The 16,106-nt window shown below is 61.7% G+C and overlaps 1 protein-coding gene across 1 annotated transcript in view; it reads right to left on the minus strand.

Moving 5' to 3' along the window:
- Window positions 1-1,274: 1,274 nt before the first annotated feature.
- QSOX2 (quiescin sulfhydryl oxidase 2) overlaps window positions 1,275-16,106 on the minus strand; it is a 16,010-nt gene continuing 1,178 nt past the window's right edge. Inside the window, exons 2-11 of the mRNA XM_025051189.1 lie at window positions 15,560-15,608; window positions 14,843-14,948; window positions 14,601-14,691; window positions 12,961-13,106; window positions 11,913-12,047; window positions 11,553-11,682; window positions 9,493-9,615; window positions 8,680-8,830; window positions 5,389-5,577; window positions 1,275-3,566 (exon numbers count right to left, since the gene is read on the minus strand). Of these exons, the coding sequence (XP_024906957.1) occupies window positions 3,097-3,566; window positions 5,389-5,577; window positions 8,680-8,830; window positions 9,493-9,615; window positions 11,553-11,682; window positions 11,913-12,047; window positions 12,961-13,106; window positions 14,601-14,691; window positions 14,843-14,913 (1,506 nt within the window). The 5' untranslated portion in view covers window positions 14,914-14,948; window positions 15,560-15,608 and the 3' untranslated portion in view covers window positions 1,275-3,096. The remainder of the gene's footprint in view (window positions 3,567-5,388; window positions 5,578-8,679; window positions 8,831-9,492; window positions 9,616-11,552; window positions 11,683-11,912; window positions 12,048-12,960; window positions 13,107-14,600; window positions 14,692-14,842; window positions 14,949-15,559; window positions 15,609-16,106) is intronic.

The following is a 16,106-nucleotide window of genomic DNA, read 5'->3' on the forward strand; positions in this document are numbered from 1 at the left end:
CCCCCCTCCCCAGGTCCCGGCCCCCGCCCCGCCCCACTGTTCCCTGACCCGCCTCCTCGCCTCCCACCTCCCCAGGTCCTGTGTCCCTCGGCCGACCTCCCCACCTCCCAGGCAGGAGCGCAGCTCCGCCCTGAGCTCCAGGCCACCCCAAGGCAAGGGGATTCGTGGCAAGCGGGTGCTCCACCTTGCTGCTGCTGCTTGCAGCCTTCCGGAGGGCAACGTCGGGCTGCCAGGTAGGGTGGCCCCTCCAGCCTTGTTGGCTCCAGCCCAGGTCCCCAGACAGGCCCTGGCTCCAGGTGTGGCTCAGAGACCTTCAACTGCTGCGGCTGGCCTGAGGCTTTCCCGCACTCACAACCTCCCCAGCTCTCGGCTTCCCGGGTTTCAGGCCACACCCCACCCCCGCTCCCCCAAGGGCAGCCTGGGGGAAGGGCACTTAGGGTGGCCCCAACAGAACCGACTCAGGACTCAAGGGACTCAAGGGACCTGAGCTGCAGGACCTGGGGCCTGTAACAAGGGTCACCGTTGCTGAGTCTACACCCACAACAGCACCTCACGGACCCAGACTAGTGGCCTGGGTGCCCAGTGGTCACTCTGTGTGCTGCCTGGCCACTGACAGCTGGCACACCAGGGGCTGTCCATGCCCTCTTGGGGAGGACCTTGGACAAGGCCCGAGAGGGGGCCACCTACCAGCCTCTGCACAGCCTGGCTGGGGAGGTGAATCCACAGAACCCGCAGCCAGGTCTCCCTGTGAGGCCATGCGTAAGGCTACTGGAGACCCCCGCAAAACAAGGTGGGGTGGGCGGGAGAAGGAACTAAACCGGTCCAGAACCTGAGGCAGCAAACAGGTGTTGGGCAAGGCCCGGGTACGCGGCCTCACAAGGCCGGGGCGCTCAGGCCTGGTGGCAGAGGCGCCATCTCAGAAAGCCGATGTCCAGAACTGGGTGGGCTGGGGCTCCCTTTGCAGGGGGGTGCCGAGGTGTCCTGAAGCAGGGGCACCTCTGGCCACCTGCGTGTCACTACCCATGTGCCACTGACGTGCTGTGTGAACCGTCTCAGTGTGGATCAGCCCCAAGATCATTTATAATTTAACTAATTCCACCTTTCACTTTCTGCCTGACCCTGGGGCTGTCTTCCTAAAGCCTCTGGCTCGGTATGAGAAATTCTGGAGCTTCAGGTGTCCAGTCCCCAAACCCCAGGAGACAGGAAGCTCTGCCTGCAGCCTGCCCGACAACCTTATGTCTGCAGAGCTGGTTCACACTTCTAAAAAGTCACAATTTTTTTCAAATGTCATTTCTTTATTTAAAATGTGCACATTATAGTTTACTTAAATACAAAATGTTCCCTTCCCTTGCAGGTAAGAAATTTCACTGACATTTCCACGTCAATTAGTTTCTTTTTAAACAAAATTCTTCCATTAAAAATAAATACATTTAAATTACCGAACTACCATATTCATTGCCTGAATTCTTACAACTTTAGACAGCAGGCCTGAAGCCTAATGACAGCGTCCAGTCCTGAGCAGACCACGTGAGGTGTGTGGGACTGCTCACACCTGCGTGCGAGATGCACGTCCCCCCGCACACCACCTGTCCTTGACCGTTAACGGCCTGCTAAAATCCTGACTCTCCGGATGTCTAGACATGTCTCTCAAGTGGTGGTGACTAAAATCTGCAACACTGTGAACTCGAAGAGCCGACGCTGCCTTTGAAACAGGTTTCGTAAAGGTCACGATGCAGGGTGGCACACGGCAACATCGTCCCCGACCACGCCACTTAGAAAGCTTAGGGGAGACACGCCGCCCAACACCAGCCGAAGGGCAGTTTAGCGAAAGGGTCTACGTGTTTCCCTGGGACCTGTGTGCATCTGCCCACCTTCAAGCTAAAACGAAACATGTGCTGTGTTCAGTGACCCGGGCACGTAACTAGCTGTGAAGACGGGCTCGGCTTTAAGACAGGTCTCTAAAGGTTAAAAACGGTCAAACAAGAAACCTCTGGTGACAGAAGCTCCCCGCCTGCCCCCGCCCCCTCCCCTCCCAGGGACAGCCAAGCTAACGACAGTTGTTCCAGCCGTCAGGTGTCCCTTTTCCCCAAGTGGCGACAGTGACGTCAGCGTTACGGTGGCCTTCGTGGGCGAGAATGCGTGAAGCCGGCAGCGTGAAGCGGCTTCCTCCGGCACAGTGACATGCGCACACAGCTGCCTCTGAGCTTGCCCGGTGAAGCGGGAGCCACGAAAATCTCGATGGAAACGTCCAGGTAGTCTGTATACATCTTCGTCACCTCTAAATGTTTTGGGGTATACGAGTGCCCAAGGAGGGTGGGCCTTGCCGGGGCCCCTCAGAAAGCAGCTTCCGGGTGAATGGAGCCGGCCTCAGGCATCCACCACTCCCCAGAGGGACCTACAAGCGGGGGCAGGATCCTTCAGATGCCCGCTGGGACTCGGCCCACTCCTCACCCCCGCCCCTCCCTGGGAGGACAGGCAAAGGGGGTGGCCCCTGTTCACACTGTCTCTTGTCATCAGATAAACAAGCAAAGGCACTGTCCCTGAAGAATAAGACGGGCCACCAGCCAGTCTCTTCCAACCACCAAGTAAGCTCCACCCAGCCTCTGGGGTTAGTTCCTGAAATGCGGCAAAGCCACAAGCCCGTGGCTAGCCCGGTGGGGGTGGGGACGTGGGGACGGCTGAGAGGGCTCCTCCCCTCTGGTCCAGAGCTGCCACAAATCACAAACGGATCACTGAGAAAGGCCGCAGAGCAGCTGGTCCTCTGGTCCTCGTCGGCTGGGCCTCCCGGTGCGGGGAGGCAGGGGGCGGGTTTTTCTCCAAATCTCGAAACAGGGCCTTGTAAACTCGAGGTCAAAGTGGGCACAAAACACTGTTTACTTGGCCTGGACTCCCCACTGCCACTGTCAGACTTGGAGCGGACACCGCCACCCTGCGGCAGGGCTGTGAAGGGGTCCACTGAGCACCCCGGGAGAGCGCGGTGCCCCCGCACGCCCACCCAGACCCCAGAGCCGCCATTGGACGGCGAGCGGGTGGGAGGGAGCGCCGGTCAGTCCATAAGGCTGCGGGCGGGGCTGCTTCCAGAGGCCACCGCTCGCTCTACACGGACGGGTGGTGATGTCGCACTTTCCACCGCCTGGACCGGACCCGGAAGAAGAAGAACATGACCATCAGAAACAGGGACGAGGCCACATAGAGCACGACGCAGAGGCTCATGTCCAGGCTGGAGAAGCCCATCCCCAGGAAGGTCCCGGCCGCCTCCCTGTCCAGTCCCAGGTGCAACTCGTCTGACAGGCGAGCTCTGGGGGGCAGGGCGCTGGGTGGGCGGAGACTCCCGGCCCCCTGGCCCCCTGGCCTCTCGGGGGAAGCGCGGCCCCCCGCCCGCTCCGGGGCCAGGGCGGCGGCACCCGTGTGCACGAGGTTGCCCGCGCAGTAGTGCCGCCTCAGGAACAGGAGCACTTGGCCCTCGTCCCAGCTGTCCAGGCCGTTCGTCTCCTCGTGGCAGGCCGGGCAGAGGTCCGGAGTGGGCCACGGAACCTTTGGGAACTTGGGGTCCTCACTCAGTTGGCCTGGGAGGAAGAGGGAGCGACCATGGAGAGGCCTCCTGAGACCTGACACCCACCCACGACCCCCGCCCCCCCCCCACGTCCTGCCAGCCCCCTGCCTGCCCTCCCCACCCCCACGGGCTCCAGACGACGCCCTGCTCCCGCCTCCCCGCACAGGCTGCAGCCACGTCCCTGCAGCCCCCGTGTGATGTCCTTTCTTCCCTGACATCCTGTGGCAGGTCCCCATGTCCACACCCAGACGCCGCCACTCACATGGCCAAAGCCGCCCCAATCTGCCCGGTGACCGTGTCCCAAACGGGCCGTGCCGAGGTTTCCCTCTGCACTTCCCACCGAGGCCCCTGCTCGGCAAGCCCCCACCTGTGTGAGTCCCTCCCCCGTGGCCCACACAAAGCCACAGAGCGCCCAGTGTCTGCACAGCTCTCTAGGGCTGCTGCTGGACCCCACATGCCCTCGGGGACCTCCAGGCTGTGTTCTGGGCGTGAGCCCCGTCCCCGTGGGCAAGACTAAGGACCACCACGTGCCCTTGCCTGTCCCAGAGGTGGCCCCCATGATAAGGGTCCTTCCCAACCTCTTTGACGTGGTAAATGTCTTTTTACAAAATCAAATGCTACACATAGTGTTAACGGGATGTATCCCTCAGCCTCTATGCGACGGACATAAATGTGCCACAGCAGTTCTCACAGTGGCAGGGGGACCTTCCCACAGGTGAGTGCTATGCGTGAAGAGACCAAGGGGGGCCAGGAAACCGCCCTCCCGGGGTGTCACATGGGAGCATCGTGTACACGCGTGGGGACAAATACGGAGCTGCCAACGCCCCTAGAGACACCACAGAGACGGGGAGGTCCAGGTCAGGTCTCCGGGGCCTCCAAGGAGGCAGGGCTGGGGGTTACTGCGGGGCCCAGGAGCGCCGCGGCTACATGGCTGTGGACAGCCCCTTTCTGCAACAGGGCAATGATGCGGGGCTCCGGGGCTCCGGGGCTGGGTCAAGCCTGGCCGGGGTGGCGTCTGGCGCCTTCATGGCCGTCAGGCAGGAGCATGGCGAGGGCACAGAGGGAGGGAGGGGTGTGATGCCCGCAATGCCCGCAACCACACCACACGCGGGGCCATGGGGGGTGCCCTGGCCTGCAGCTGACAGCGGCCGACAAATCCCGCAAACACAAAAGGGGCCGTGGCCACGTGATGGCAGCCACAGCAGTCAGCTCTGAGGGCAAAGAAAAACCAATTTTCTTTAGTGCTTTAGTTGTAATATGTTTCTATAATACAGTGGATTAAGTAAAAACCAATAGTTCAGTGGCATTTTCTATTCATCTCTATTAAGAATTATTTCTCAGTGGAATTATTCTTAAGCCTAATTTTAATCTGCCGCTGATTTAGGAACAGTTTGAATTATTTAACTCTGAGAAAATATATGCGCCCTACTTAGCTGTTTCAAACAAAACCATTTTGAGGAGTCTGGTTTATAGTCTGAGAACAAATTTTAAAGACACTAAAATTCCTTACTGAAAATTAATTATATTCTAAGTCTTCTACTGCAGACTTCCCGGGGACCCAGTGGGCCACCCACGGGCATAAGGATGACATCGGTTTCCCCAAGGCCCTGAGGTGAGTGAGCAACCTGGACAGCAGGGACGCTCAGGCCCAGGCGTGGCTGATGACTGTGGCAGCTCCCGGGCAAAGCCGCCGTGCCAGCCCCCCGGGGGCCATGAGGACAGGAAGCCTGGCACACGTGGGCAGGCAGGTGGCACCAAGCTCAGGCTGTCACCACGCCCGTGGGGGTGCTGTCCCCCCCACCCACAGCCTCCTGCCCGGCGCGGCGCCTGCTCACCTGCCAGGCGGCTGTTCACCAGGTTGTGCTTCCTCCAGAGCCAGAGCACGGCCTGGTCCGGGGTCTCCACGGCGGCCATGGACTCTCTGGCCATCTCCTCGAAGTGCTCGCCGCACTCCCGACACCCGAAGAAGGTGCGGACGTAGCCCCGGATGGCCTGCAACACGGCCTGCGGCGCGTCTCCCAACCCTGCGGGGGAACGGGCAGTGCTGGCGCCACACAACAGGCCGCCAGCGTGAGCCAGGCTGCGGGCGCCGGAGCCACAGGGCTCGGGGAGCCATCCGTAGCCAGGAACGGGCTGAGCGCCTGACACGGATAAGAGACAGGCTCACACGTCTGCAGACACGGGAGGACACGGCACCTTCCCAGACACCTACTGCCACAAGCAGTGCTGCTGGCTGCAGTGACGCTGCAGAGCGTGCACGCCCAGAACACGGCCCCGTGTCGAGCTGTGGGGCGTGCCCCAGGACACACGGTACCCAGGAGGACGAGCTGCACCCTCAGACCAGGCCTCATGACCAGAGGACCAGGACGGGCCAGGGTCCACCTCCTGTCCCGTGGGTACTCTTTCTCTCCTCACGGAACCCCGAGGTGGGACGGGCAACGGCCGTTCCGAGCCTGCAGGCCCAAGCGTGAACGTGGCCTGCGGCTTGCCGCCAGCCTCCCCCAACGTGACCCTCCCCGAGGGGGCCAGGGCTCCTGGGGATGGAGGGCGACAGGCTGGAAGGACCCTTTTGCTGAAGGCAGACCGCTTCTGTGGGAGGCATTCTCCAGCATCTGCAGCCACAGACGGGCCACGGTGGCCGGCGAGGACCGAGGTTTCAGGAAGCGGACTCTTCCAGCTATGGGCAGCGTGCTAATTAGGGACCCTGAGCAAACTGGGGGAGCCGCCAGGGCCAGCCCCACGGCTGCTCAGACGCCTGACCCAGGGGAGCGAGGGTGCAAACGAGAGACGCGTGAGATTAACACAGATCAAACGTCAGCGTGAAGAGACACGAAGGAGATAAGCAGGGGGCCCGGAGGCAGCTTCTGTGACTGAATCTGCCTCATCGACAGCAGGCCCTGGAGAGCAGCCCCTTTCTTCACGTGCTGCTGCGGTCCTCAGCCGGTCTCGGTTCTACTCGCAAAGGGGACAGTCACAGGCCCTTGAGTCAGAGCCTGATGGACATTCTGCGTCCGTCAGCAGCCCGGGGAGTCCACTCATTTCCTGTTGTCGCAATCCGAGCCGACCGGCTGCCTCCTGGGCCGAGTGCTTCTGGGAGCGGCCAGGTGGCGCCCGGTGTGACCGACCCACGCGCACCGGGACGGGCTGCCGGCTGGGCCCGGGCCCGGGCCCGCCCTCTGTGCCACGGCAGCGGGGGACATCTGCCGCGCAGCCGCGTAATCCTCCTCCCTGCTCCCCGCTCCCGGCACGGCGCGGCACACTCGGCCGCCCTAATCTTTAAAGTGGACGAGGCCCGTGCGCCTCCACCTGGGGGGATTAGGGGACTCGCAGGCTTTTAGTCGATGGGGTTTAAACACGCAGCAAGAAGAACAGAACCTTCCAAGACCTAATCCGACGCCTCCGTCTGACCCAGTTCCCGGCGCGAGACGCGCTGCTGCTGCTCTGCGTTCCCGCCGACGCGGGCCGGGGCGCTGGGCCGGGCGTGCTGTCTGCCGTGCGGCCCCCGCGACCTCAGGACGCGTGTCTGCGTGTCTGGAGACGACCCCGGCCCTGGCTGTCACCACACCGCCCTCCACTGCTCTTCCTCCCTCGGCAGGACTCCCCACAGGAAATGCGGGGTCCCCACCCTGGGCTCAGACGTGGCGACCGGCCAGCTGGCACTCGGGCAGGCGGAGGCGCGGCTCTGACCCCTGCTGTGGGGGCCTTGCGGATTCTCCTGGAGAGCCTGCTGCGCTTTCCGTGTGGCTCCCCGAAGCATGTGCGGTTTGAAAGTCCAGCTGCTCCCCCAGCCCGCTGCCACCACAAGGAGAAATCCAACGTCGCCTGGAGGGCAGCGGGTGGTAAAGACTTTGGGAGATGGCCACACGCCCCTCTGCGACGTGACTTGCTGCACCCCCAGCACAGGTGGGCTCTACCTCCCCGCCTCACCTCTGGGCTGCACGAGACCCATCTGAGGGACTGGAGGTGACCACGGCCCAGGCCCTGAGCGCCCCTTCCTGAGCGAGCCGCTCTGCAGAGTTGCCGCTTGCGGCCTTGGACCTGCTGGGTCTGGAGCACCGGCCGCACCCACGGCGCACATGCGGGCCCCGCAGAAGAGCTGCCGGCCCCACGCTGCCGGCCCCGGCCTCGAAAGCAAAGACCACGACAGCCGTTTTGAGCCACGGGCCTTTGGGTTAGTTTGGTAGCAGTGAAAGAACCGCTAGAGAACCTTACAGTTTCACCGGAAAAAAAACGCTAGACTGCGAGTCAAAAATCCCCCTGGGGACGTAACATAAGCGTTAGTGAACACGAATGATTGAGAAACAACTAAGCACAAGCAACTACCCATGCCGGCCGGGGACCCGCTGAGGCCGGGAGGCGCGCACGCGACACGTCCACCGTGGGCAGGCCCCGGCACGCGTCCTCGTGTCATGTGCAGGACGTGACACAGGACGGCTCTGAGCCGGCATTTCCCAAACCTCAGCTGCGCAGCTGTAAGCTGTCAGGGCAGGCAGCCTCTGAGGTGGCCGCAGTCCTGCCGGCCACACTTGCATCTGCGTCACGCCCTCCCCGGGCCCATGGTTCACTTCTAATGACCAGAACGTGCCACAGAGGAGGAACGTCACACCAAGAAGGGCGCCCTAAACCAGCTGTTGTGACTTGAGCTAAGGACGGGACACACGCTGAGCAACAGCCAGCAAGGACCTGACTCCTGCCACCACCGGACTGAGCTCGGGGGTCTTTCCTAGTTGTGACTTCGGGCGAGACCCCCATCCTGGCCGACTGCTGGAACAGGGGATGGCTCGGCCGCACCGGCCCCCCGACCCACAAATACCGCATCAGCGACTCAGGGAAGCCCGCTGGCACCCAGGGGGGAGCCGCGCACCTGCCCACGGGCCTCCGGCAGCACCCACTTGTGTCCCTCTGCGCCCAAGCTCCTGCAGGTCACACGTCCCGAGCCGGGAGGACAGGGACGCAGCTCCAGCGCCAGGGCCATGCGGGGACCGGGCGACGTGGACAAGACCTCGCCTTCCCCGCTCGGCAGGGGACCCCAGGGGCACCGAGGACACGCTGCCTCACACACAGCAAAAGGAGCTGCCGCCAGGCATCTGATGGCACCCGGTGGGCGCCACGACAGGGACATTTACCTGTGTCAGCCAGCGCTTCCGGGTGCATCCCGGCTTCAACGGTCAAAATGTGGAACAGCTGCCAGAGGGAACACGTGTAACCCCTCAACTCCGGGCGGCTTCCTTGACAGCCAATCCACTTGATGTGACTGGTAAGGAATATTCCAGAAATCTGCAGAGAAAAAGGAAAGAACGATAAAAGGTAATCAAGTCACTAGAAATAAAAGTAGTTGGTAAACGTCCCAAACGACTGGGCAGTGGTTACACAGGGGGACATTTGTCAAAACTCGTCAGCACTCCCGACAGGCTCATGGCCACACCCCAGCAAGGATGGTCCTGGGCTGGCCACGTCACAAAGCTCCTGGGCAGACGCAGGGGCTCGGGGACCCTCACTGGCTTCTGCACACTTGACTGAACACGTCATTGTTATCTATTTTTAGGTGTACAACTGAGATGCGTTTACTCAAAGTTTCATTATAAAAAAAAAAAAAAAAAAAAGCCTGGTCCCACGCTGCTTGAGAACCGTGCCTACCTGCGTAGGGCAGGTTGTCATACATGTTCCTTGTGAACTGTCCTTCAACGGAGGACTCCGCACAAGGCTGACGGCACCAGGGGACATAAAAGTCGCATGGAATAGGGACAGTAAAAACTGCGAAGGGACACAAGGCGGGGCCTGTGTCATGGGCGTGAAGGTGTGTGCGTGACGGGCCACATGCACGGGCAGCTTCCTGTCCCCCCCACCTGCCGAGTCAGGGTCCCCTGTGCAGGTCAGACACAGAAGACTAGGACAGCCGGAAGGGGACGCGCCTCGAGCTCTGGGGGGGCTGGGCTCACCCGCATTTTGTTGTTGACCAGGTCGAGCACTGCACGGTAGGGGATCCTGTCCAGGGGCAGGCTGGCCAGCCACTCCCGCAGCGTCTCCAGAAGCTTCCGGACCGGCGGCCGGCTGGGCAGCAGCTGAGTGAGGGAGGACCCCGGTCAGAGCCTGTCCAGAACATGTCCCCCACCCAGACAGGGGGACGCGCACCCGCCCAACAGACCCGCTGGGGAAATGCGCCCGACCAGCCCAGGGCTCTGACCCGGAACTAGGCGGGGGGTCTCCCGAAGACACACGGCTCCTCCCGACACGAGGCGGGGCCCGAGGTGCGGGCGGGTGGGCTGTGGCCAGTGCCTTCCCGGGCAGCCCATGCCTTCCCTCATGCTGCCCGCCCAGTACCATTCACGTCACGGTCCCCTGCACAACAGCAGATGACATGGCCGCGTGTGCCTCATGACCCTGCGGCCCTTCCTCCAGACAGTGCATGGCAACCCCGCCTGCCTGTGATGTGACCCTTCTGCCACCCTGCCGTCTGCCCGGGTGACTGCTGGGGAAGGCGTGCAGGGCCACCCGGCTGCTAGGCAACGCCCCCTGCTGGCTCACTAGATGTCAGCGCTCGAGCCGTGCGCCCTGGCCTAGAGCATTGTCGAGCCCAGCGGCACTGTGGCCGCTGCACATGGCTGTCACCCGAGATGTGCAGAACGCAGGCTGCCGACAAAGCCACCGAAACCTGAGCTCAACCTGACAAGGAGGCGCCAGCAGCAGGGACACCACTGTCAGCTCGTAAAACCTTTTGTTTCTACGCAGCCTCCCCAGCTCCGTTACCCATTCACCAACATTTAGAGTTTAAGGAAACTTCAGGAAAACGATTAAGAGGCCACCTGGCCTCACAGAGCTGACGCCCCTGTGAAAGGAGGAGGGAGGAGCGTGAGCGCGGTGGGGCGTACTCGCCCCCGAGCCGGGCAGCGGGCCGTGCCTCAAAGGCAGGGAGGACAGACGGAGGCGTCTGCGTTCCGAACGCAGGGCGGCGTACGGGCCCGGCCGGCTTCCTGCAGCTCCTTAAAGCACATTAGGCGGCTCGCTGCTCCATCACACATAAATTCTACCTCCATTTTTTCTCAAAAATCAGACTTCGTAAACTCGGCCTGTGCAAAGCACTGACTGACCACCATGCTAGAGACCTTGCACCGGGCAAGAAAAACCTCTTAAAACTAACTGAGCCTCCTCACTGCGTGATGATAACAAGAAATTCAGAGTGCATTGCTGCTCCCCCAAGGGAGCTGTCTGGTGGCTGCGAGGCCAGCAGCGGGGCAGAGGGCCCTCCCTGCTCCCAGGCCCAGAGGTCAGAGGGTAGAGAGGCCGCAGCCCGCCGCTCTGCCCCCCGCGGAAGAGGCCCGCGCCAGGAAGACCGCACCTCCCATCCCTGAGCCCTGGTTTTCGGCCCCGGAACTAAGAGTTCTCGGCAGGAACTGAACGTCGGCCAACACCGGAGCCACCCACCCACCCCGCCCCCTACTAAAGGTGCCGCGCCGGCCAGCCCACCGCCCAGGCCCGTCCACACAAAAAGGCCCTGGACGGCGCTGGCGGCCGCAGCTGCACCCCGAGGGAGCTGTGACCTGCAGCTCTCCTCCCACTGCCCACACTCCATTGCCCAGCCTGCCAGTTTCTCCGCCAGACAGCGGCAGAACCGCCCCGTTCCCACTCACACCCACCTCGGCCTGGGCAAGGGCCCTGAGGTCACCACCTGCAACCCCTGCACAGACCCCGCCCTCCCGGCTGCGCCCAACCCGGCCCCTCTGCCCAGCGCCCTCTCCAGGCTCAGTGTGTGCAGCCCCGTCCCCAGCGCCCAGGACAACGCGCCCAACCCGGCCCCTCCGCCCAGCGCCCTCTCCAGGCTCAGTATGTGCAGCCCCGTCCCCAGAGCCCAGGACAGGGCCAGGCACGGCGGGCACCGGCCTGCACCAGCGGAGTGCAGGCGCACGGGAGCAGCCATCGAGCTCAGGTCAGCCCGACCCCAGAGCTGTGGAGCCCCGGGGCCTGGGCACCCACTCCGCGGCCAAGCCCCCCCACAGCAGACCTTGGCAAGGACAGTGACAAAATCCTTCAGTGTTTTCAGCTCGGCCCCGGCCAGGGACCTGTGGGCGGCCAGCTCCACCCTCAGGAGGTAGTGCAGCCCCGACTCCAGGTCCGCCGTGTACAGCTTCCACCTGCGATGACGCGTCCAGTCAGGTGAAAATGGCCTCTTTCCTGAGTCCCCCTTTCTTGCTCCCACCCGAGGGACCCACCCCGCAGGGGATGCGGACAGTGCTCACGGCCTACAGCGGGTTCTCTGTGGGCCGACCCTGCGGCCGAGCCAAGCCCTCCCGCAGCCGTGCTCACGGTGCCTGCCCCGCACGTGTCACTGCCTGGACAGCGTGCGTCCGAAAGGGACACTTGCCTGTCAAATTCTCTCCAGGCCACGACTTCAGAATTTTCTTCTTCGTGCGGCTTCACAGGCAACGAAAGCGATTTTTTCCTCACATCCGGCAACGACTTCAAATAAGAGGAAAAAAACGATCGGAGAGGCTTCGCGCTGCGAGAGAGGGCGGGCAGGGCGAGGGCTGAGCCGGCGCTCGGGCCCGGCCACCTCTGCCGGAGTCCGAGCCCCGGCCGCCCTGTGTCACCAGGCTGAGACCGGCCCCCAACCCAGTCGCGTTTCTGGTGGACATGAGGCAAGCCCTCAGGCACCGAGCTCCGGCTGTGACCGGCCCTGTAGCGACTCTGGCTCTGTGGGGACAGCAAGCAGTGCAAAGCGGGTTGGGCATCTGCCAACGTCAGCTTTCTTCAGACTGTTTTCAACAGCCTGAGAGGCTTCAGCCACAATGGGCCAGCTCTAGGTGGGGCGAGTGGAAACTGGTCGGGGTAGGGGGCTCCTGAGCGCCACGTGTGGCCCCTCAGGTGGGCAGGGCTGCGTGTGCCCCGAGCACGCGCACAGGCCACCACCCTGCACTTCCACTGCAGCTCAGGGCTCATGAGAGCGTCCAGGTTTGAACATCGGTGTTGTTCCATGCTACACCGTGCAGATGACTTTTCACATAAAACACGCTGCTCGAAACCAAACGGAAGTGGCCAGGGAAGCTGTGTGAAGGGCAGCGCCTGGCTGTAAGCCTGGCACGGGCGGCCTTCCTGCTCAGCCCGGGGCAGGGCAGGCGTCCTCCCCCTGCCCCCAGGAGGCTGGGCGCCGGCATAACCTCTCACCCACTACCCTTGCAGAGCTTGGCTTAGGGCGCCCAGGAAACGATGTTCTGATGGTTCGCTGCTCTCAGCAAGGAGCAGAGCATAAGGGGACTGGGGCCTGTGCCCATGGCTCGTTCTGGAGAGAGGGCGGGACACTCGCTCCACTGACCCAGATGGGCCGTCTCGGCCCAGAGCCCACCCCCACCCTGGAGGGCTGTCAACACCCCCAAACCACGGTCACAAACAGCCCTGAGCCACACCACACTTACACATCAATTAGTCCGTGCGACCCGTTTGGGTAAATCAGGTAACACGAAGGAACGGAAGAAACGCCCAGTTTCTCCAGAAAAGCTGCGTCCGCGTCCAGTGCTCTTTTCACCACGACGTTCTCGTAGGGGATCAGGTCCAAGATCACCTGGGTGAGGAGAACGCGTCGCCTTCTCTGCACGCAGCGCCACCCGATGGGAGCAGGCTGCATGGGGACACTGGGAGCCGTGTCGCTCGGAATAAACTCACTACGTCTCCTGTGACCAGGACGCACGTGAACGCAACCGAACGCGACGGGACACCTTACAGACTGCCCGGGAGACGCTCGCCGTGGACTCGTACCAGACCGTCTGCAGCCCGATCTCCACAAACGACACGCGTCACACAGGGCCATGCGCCACCCAGCACACACACGGGGCCACACCGCCAGCCCTCAATTTTCCCTGGTGCACGTGGCCCTGTACCACACAGCATGTCCTGTGCCTGGGAGGCCGTGGCAGGCCAGGACAGCAACGTGGCCCTGGTCAGCCACCTGGAGCGCCAGCAGGCTCTGGGCTGGCCGTTCCCTCCTGCAGGACCTGCCCCTGGCCGGTCTGCACAGGCCGAAGGTGCAGAGACAGGGTCACGGCGGTAGAGGGAGCCCAGGAGTGGCATTTTAGGAGCGAGAACGTGTGAAAAGGTGACATGCAAACCCCACGTGCCTCGCCATCTGCCTGCCATCTACTGGAGACACGCAGAACCGGACATGTCCTGAATCAGGCGGTTGCTGACTGTGACCCCCCTTCGCTAGAGTAGAGCTGACCACACCTGAGCTCCGGCTGTGGAGAGCCTCCTGGCACGGGCCACACCCTGCACGCTGGGGAGCGGCCCCAGCCCAGGGCTGTGTGGGGGGGACATTGCTGAGGGAGCCTGGGCCTGTGGGGAAGGGTCACACAAGAACTCTGGGTCCTGCCGCTTGTGTCGCCTCCGACCCCCCCACGGGGAAGACAGCAAACCCGCACCCCCAGACCCGGAAGGCGCGGGGCGGTGTTCAGATGGCTGGCACCCGCAGCCTTTTGCCCTGGCTGCATCCATGGGCACGCCCGCCAGAGCCTGTGACCTCCGCTCATTCCCAGAGCTCAGTGACCATGAGCAGAGGCAGGAGACGAACGGCAGGGAGGAGGGACGGGCTCCGAGAGCCGGCACTGCCTCCGGACCCCAGGAAGGCGCGGAGTCACGGCGTTCCCGTTACCCGCCCAGGCTCCCTGAGCCTTGGCCAAAGACAGAGGCCTCAGCCCCACACGCGTGGAAAGACGGGAGGGCAGTTTCGGAGGGAAATGTGTTTAACAGAAGCTTGAACGTGGCAAAAAGTTGAGAGATTAGAATATAACGAAGAAGTCTTGACAACACTGCAGAGAGAGTAAGGACCGACCTTGGGTAGGCGGGTCCCCTGTGCGCTCCCACACCCAGGGACAGGCCGTGTGCCCCAGCCTGCTGCCCGTTCTTCCCCAGAGACGCCACCCTCCAACAGCCTTCTCTGTAGACCAGGGGTTCACCGGGTGACACAGCCACCAGCACGCCTCGCTAGCGGCCCAGGGATCCACTCCCCACCCCATACTGAATCCCGTCATGTGGTAAGACTAGAGGGAACGAGACACGGTACCTCACGTCCAACATAGGAGCTGTTGCTCTCAAATAAAATGGCCATGTAATGACCATCATGGTGGTCAATGAGAGAAAGGACGTCACTGGGCCTTTAAGGAGATAAAAAAAGAGGCTTTTAGTGCTTTCAAGAATGGTGAGCTGGCCACCACGCACCGGTGCCCAGATCACTTAATACACATCCATATTTTACAAAATTAAATCCCCCGTGACACGTGCCACTTTTTTTACAGAACTGCGTACCGAATGGGGTCTAGAGCCGGGCAGGCAGGAGGCCTGTTTCTGTCCGTGTGGTTCTGCAGGAAGTCAATCATGGCTCGCCTCACCGTCTGCAGCTCTCTGTCGGGCCCTGTGGGGAAGCACGCCACCACCACGGCGGTGTCTGCCACGCTGAGCACCACGCTGAGCACCTGTCCCGCCCCAGGGCCCAGCAGTGCACAGTACGGATGCCAGTGGACTCACACGGTAGGAGACGACATGACAACAAATGTGGGGACAAATGGGCAGCAGACGAATCTTGCACGCACGCCACGGGGACAGACCAGACATGCCCAACAACACCCGCACCAGGCTCTGAACAGGCAGGACAGTCCCTGACGTAGAATGCCGTCACCTGGGGCTGGCTGGTCACTTTCTGGGGCCTGATCTGGGCACTGGCTAGCAGGCGGGCTCATCACAAAAATGCCTCAGGTGTGTACTTCAATAAAAAAGTTTACTTTATAAAAAGAACTGACACCACCACATTTGCCAAGGAAGGTGGAGCACGAAATAAAAACTGCCTGCCGAGGCTGGGCTCCCGAGCTCTCAAGGGAAGACAGGCAGGCAGCACAGGGCGCGCCCACGTGCACGGAGGGGTGGGGACAGCCCGCCACTGAGTTTTCTAGTCTCCCGAAGCCATTTTTACTTTGATGGGCTTGAGGTGAATCTACGATAGCAAGATATAGTGCTTACAATCCTTACCTTTAAAGTTTTCTCCAGTTGTAAAGTCCTTTGTAAACGCTTTAAAATACTGCGAGGAAAAACACAGAACAAATAAGAAACAGCCTTGCCTGGTGTTTGTCAATGTCGAACCCTTAAGAAACAAAATGACCATCATCTTAACCACCCAGCTCCAGCCAACTCCCTCCAGAAGATTTATGAAAACTGATAACCACTGGTTCTGTGCGTCTGTGGGCTGCGTTCCCTGCCAGACTGAGGCGTGAGTGGTTAGGGCCCACCAGAATTCTGTGACGTCCATGTTCTGACCCAACAGGGCTAGAACCAGGAGGACGGCACGTTCCTGGGCCCTGGTGTTAAGTGGGTGTCCCAATGACCTCTAACAGCACGAAGGAGCTCCGGAGAGGGTGACAGACACGACTGAGTATCTCTGAGCAGAAAAAAAGATTTGCTATTAAAATAAAAGCCTTCTTCGTGAGAAAAAAAAAAGAAAGACAGCTACAAACAGGGTGAAGTATCAGCAACACTCGCGACTGAAAGTAGCGTAGCACCGTGAATATACAAAGCACTT

The sequence above is a fragment of the Pteropus alecto genome, unplaced genomic scaffold (assembly GCF_000325575.1).
Source record: "Pteropus alecto unplaced genomic scaffold, ASM32557v1 scaffold67, whole genome shotgun sequence".
NCBI lineage: Eukaryota > Metazoa > Chordata > Mammalia > Chiroptera > Pteropodidae > Pteropus > Pteropus alecto.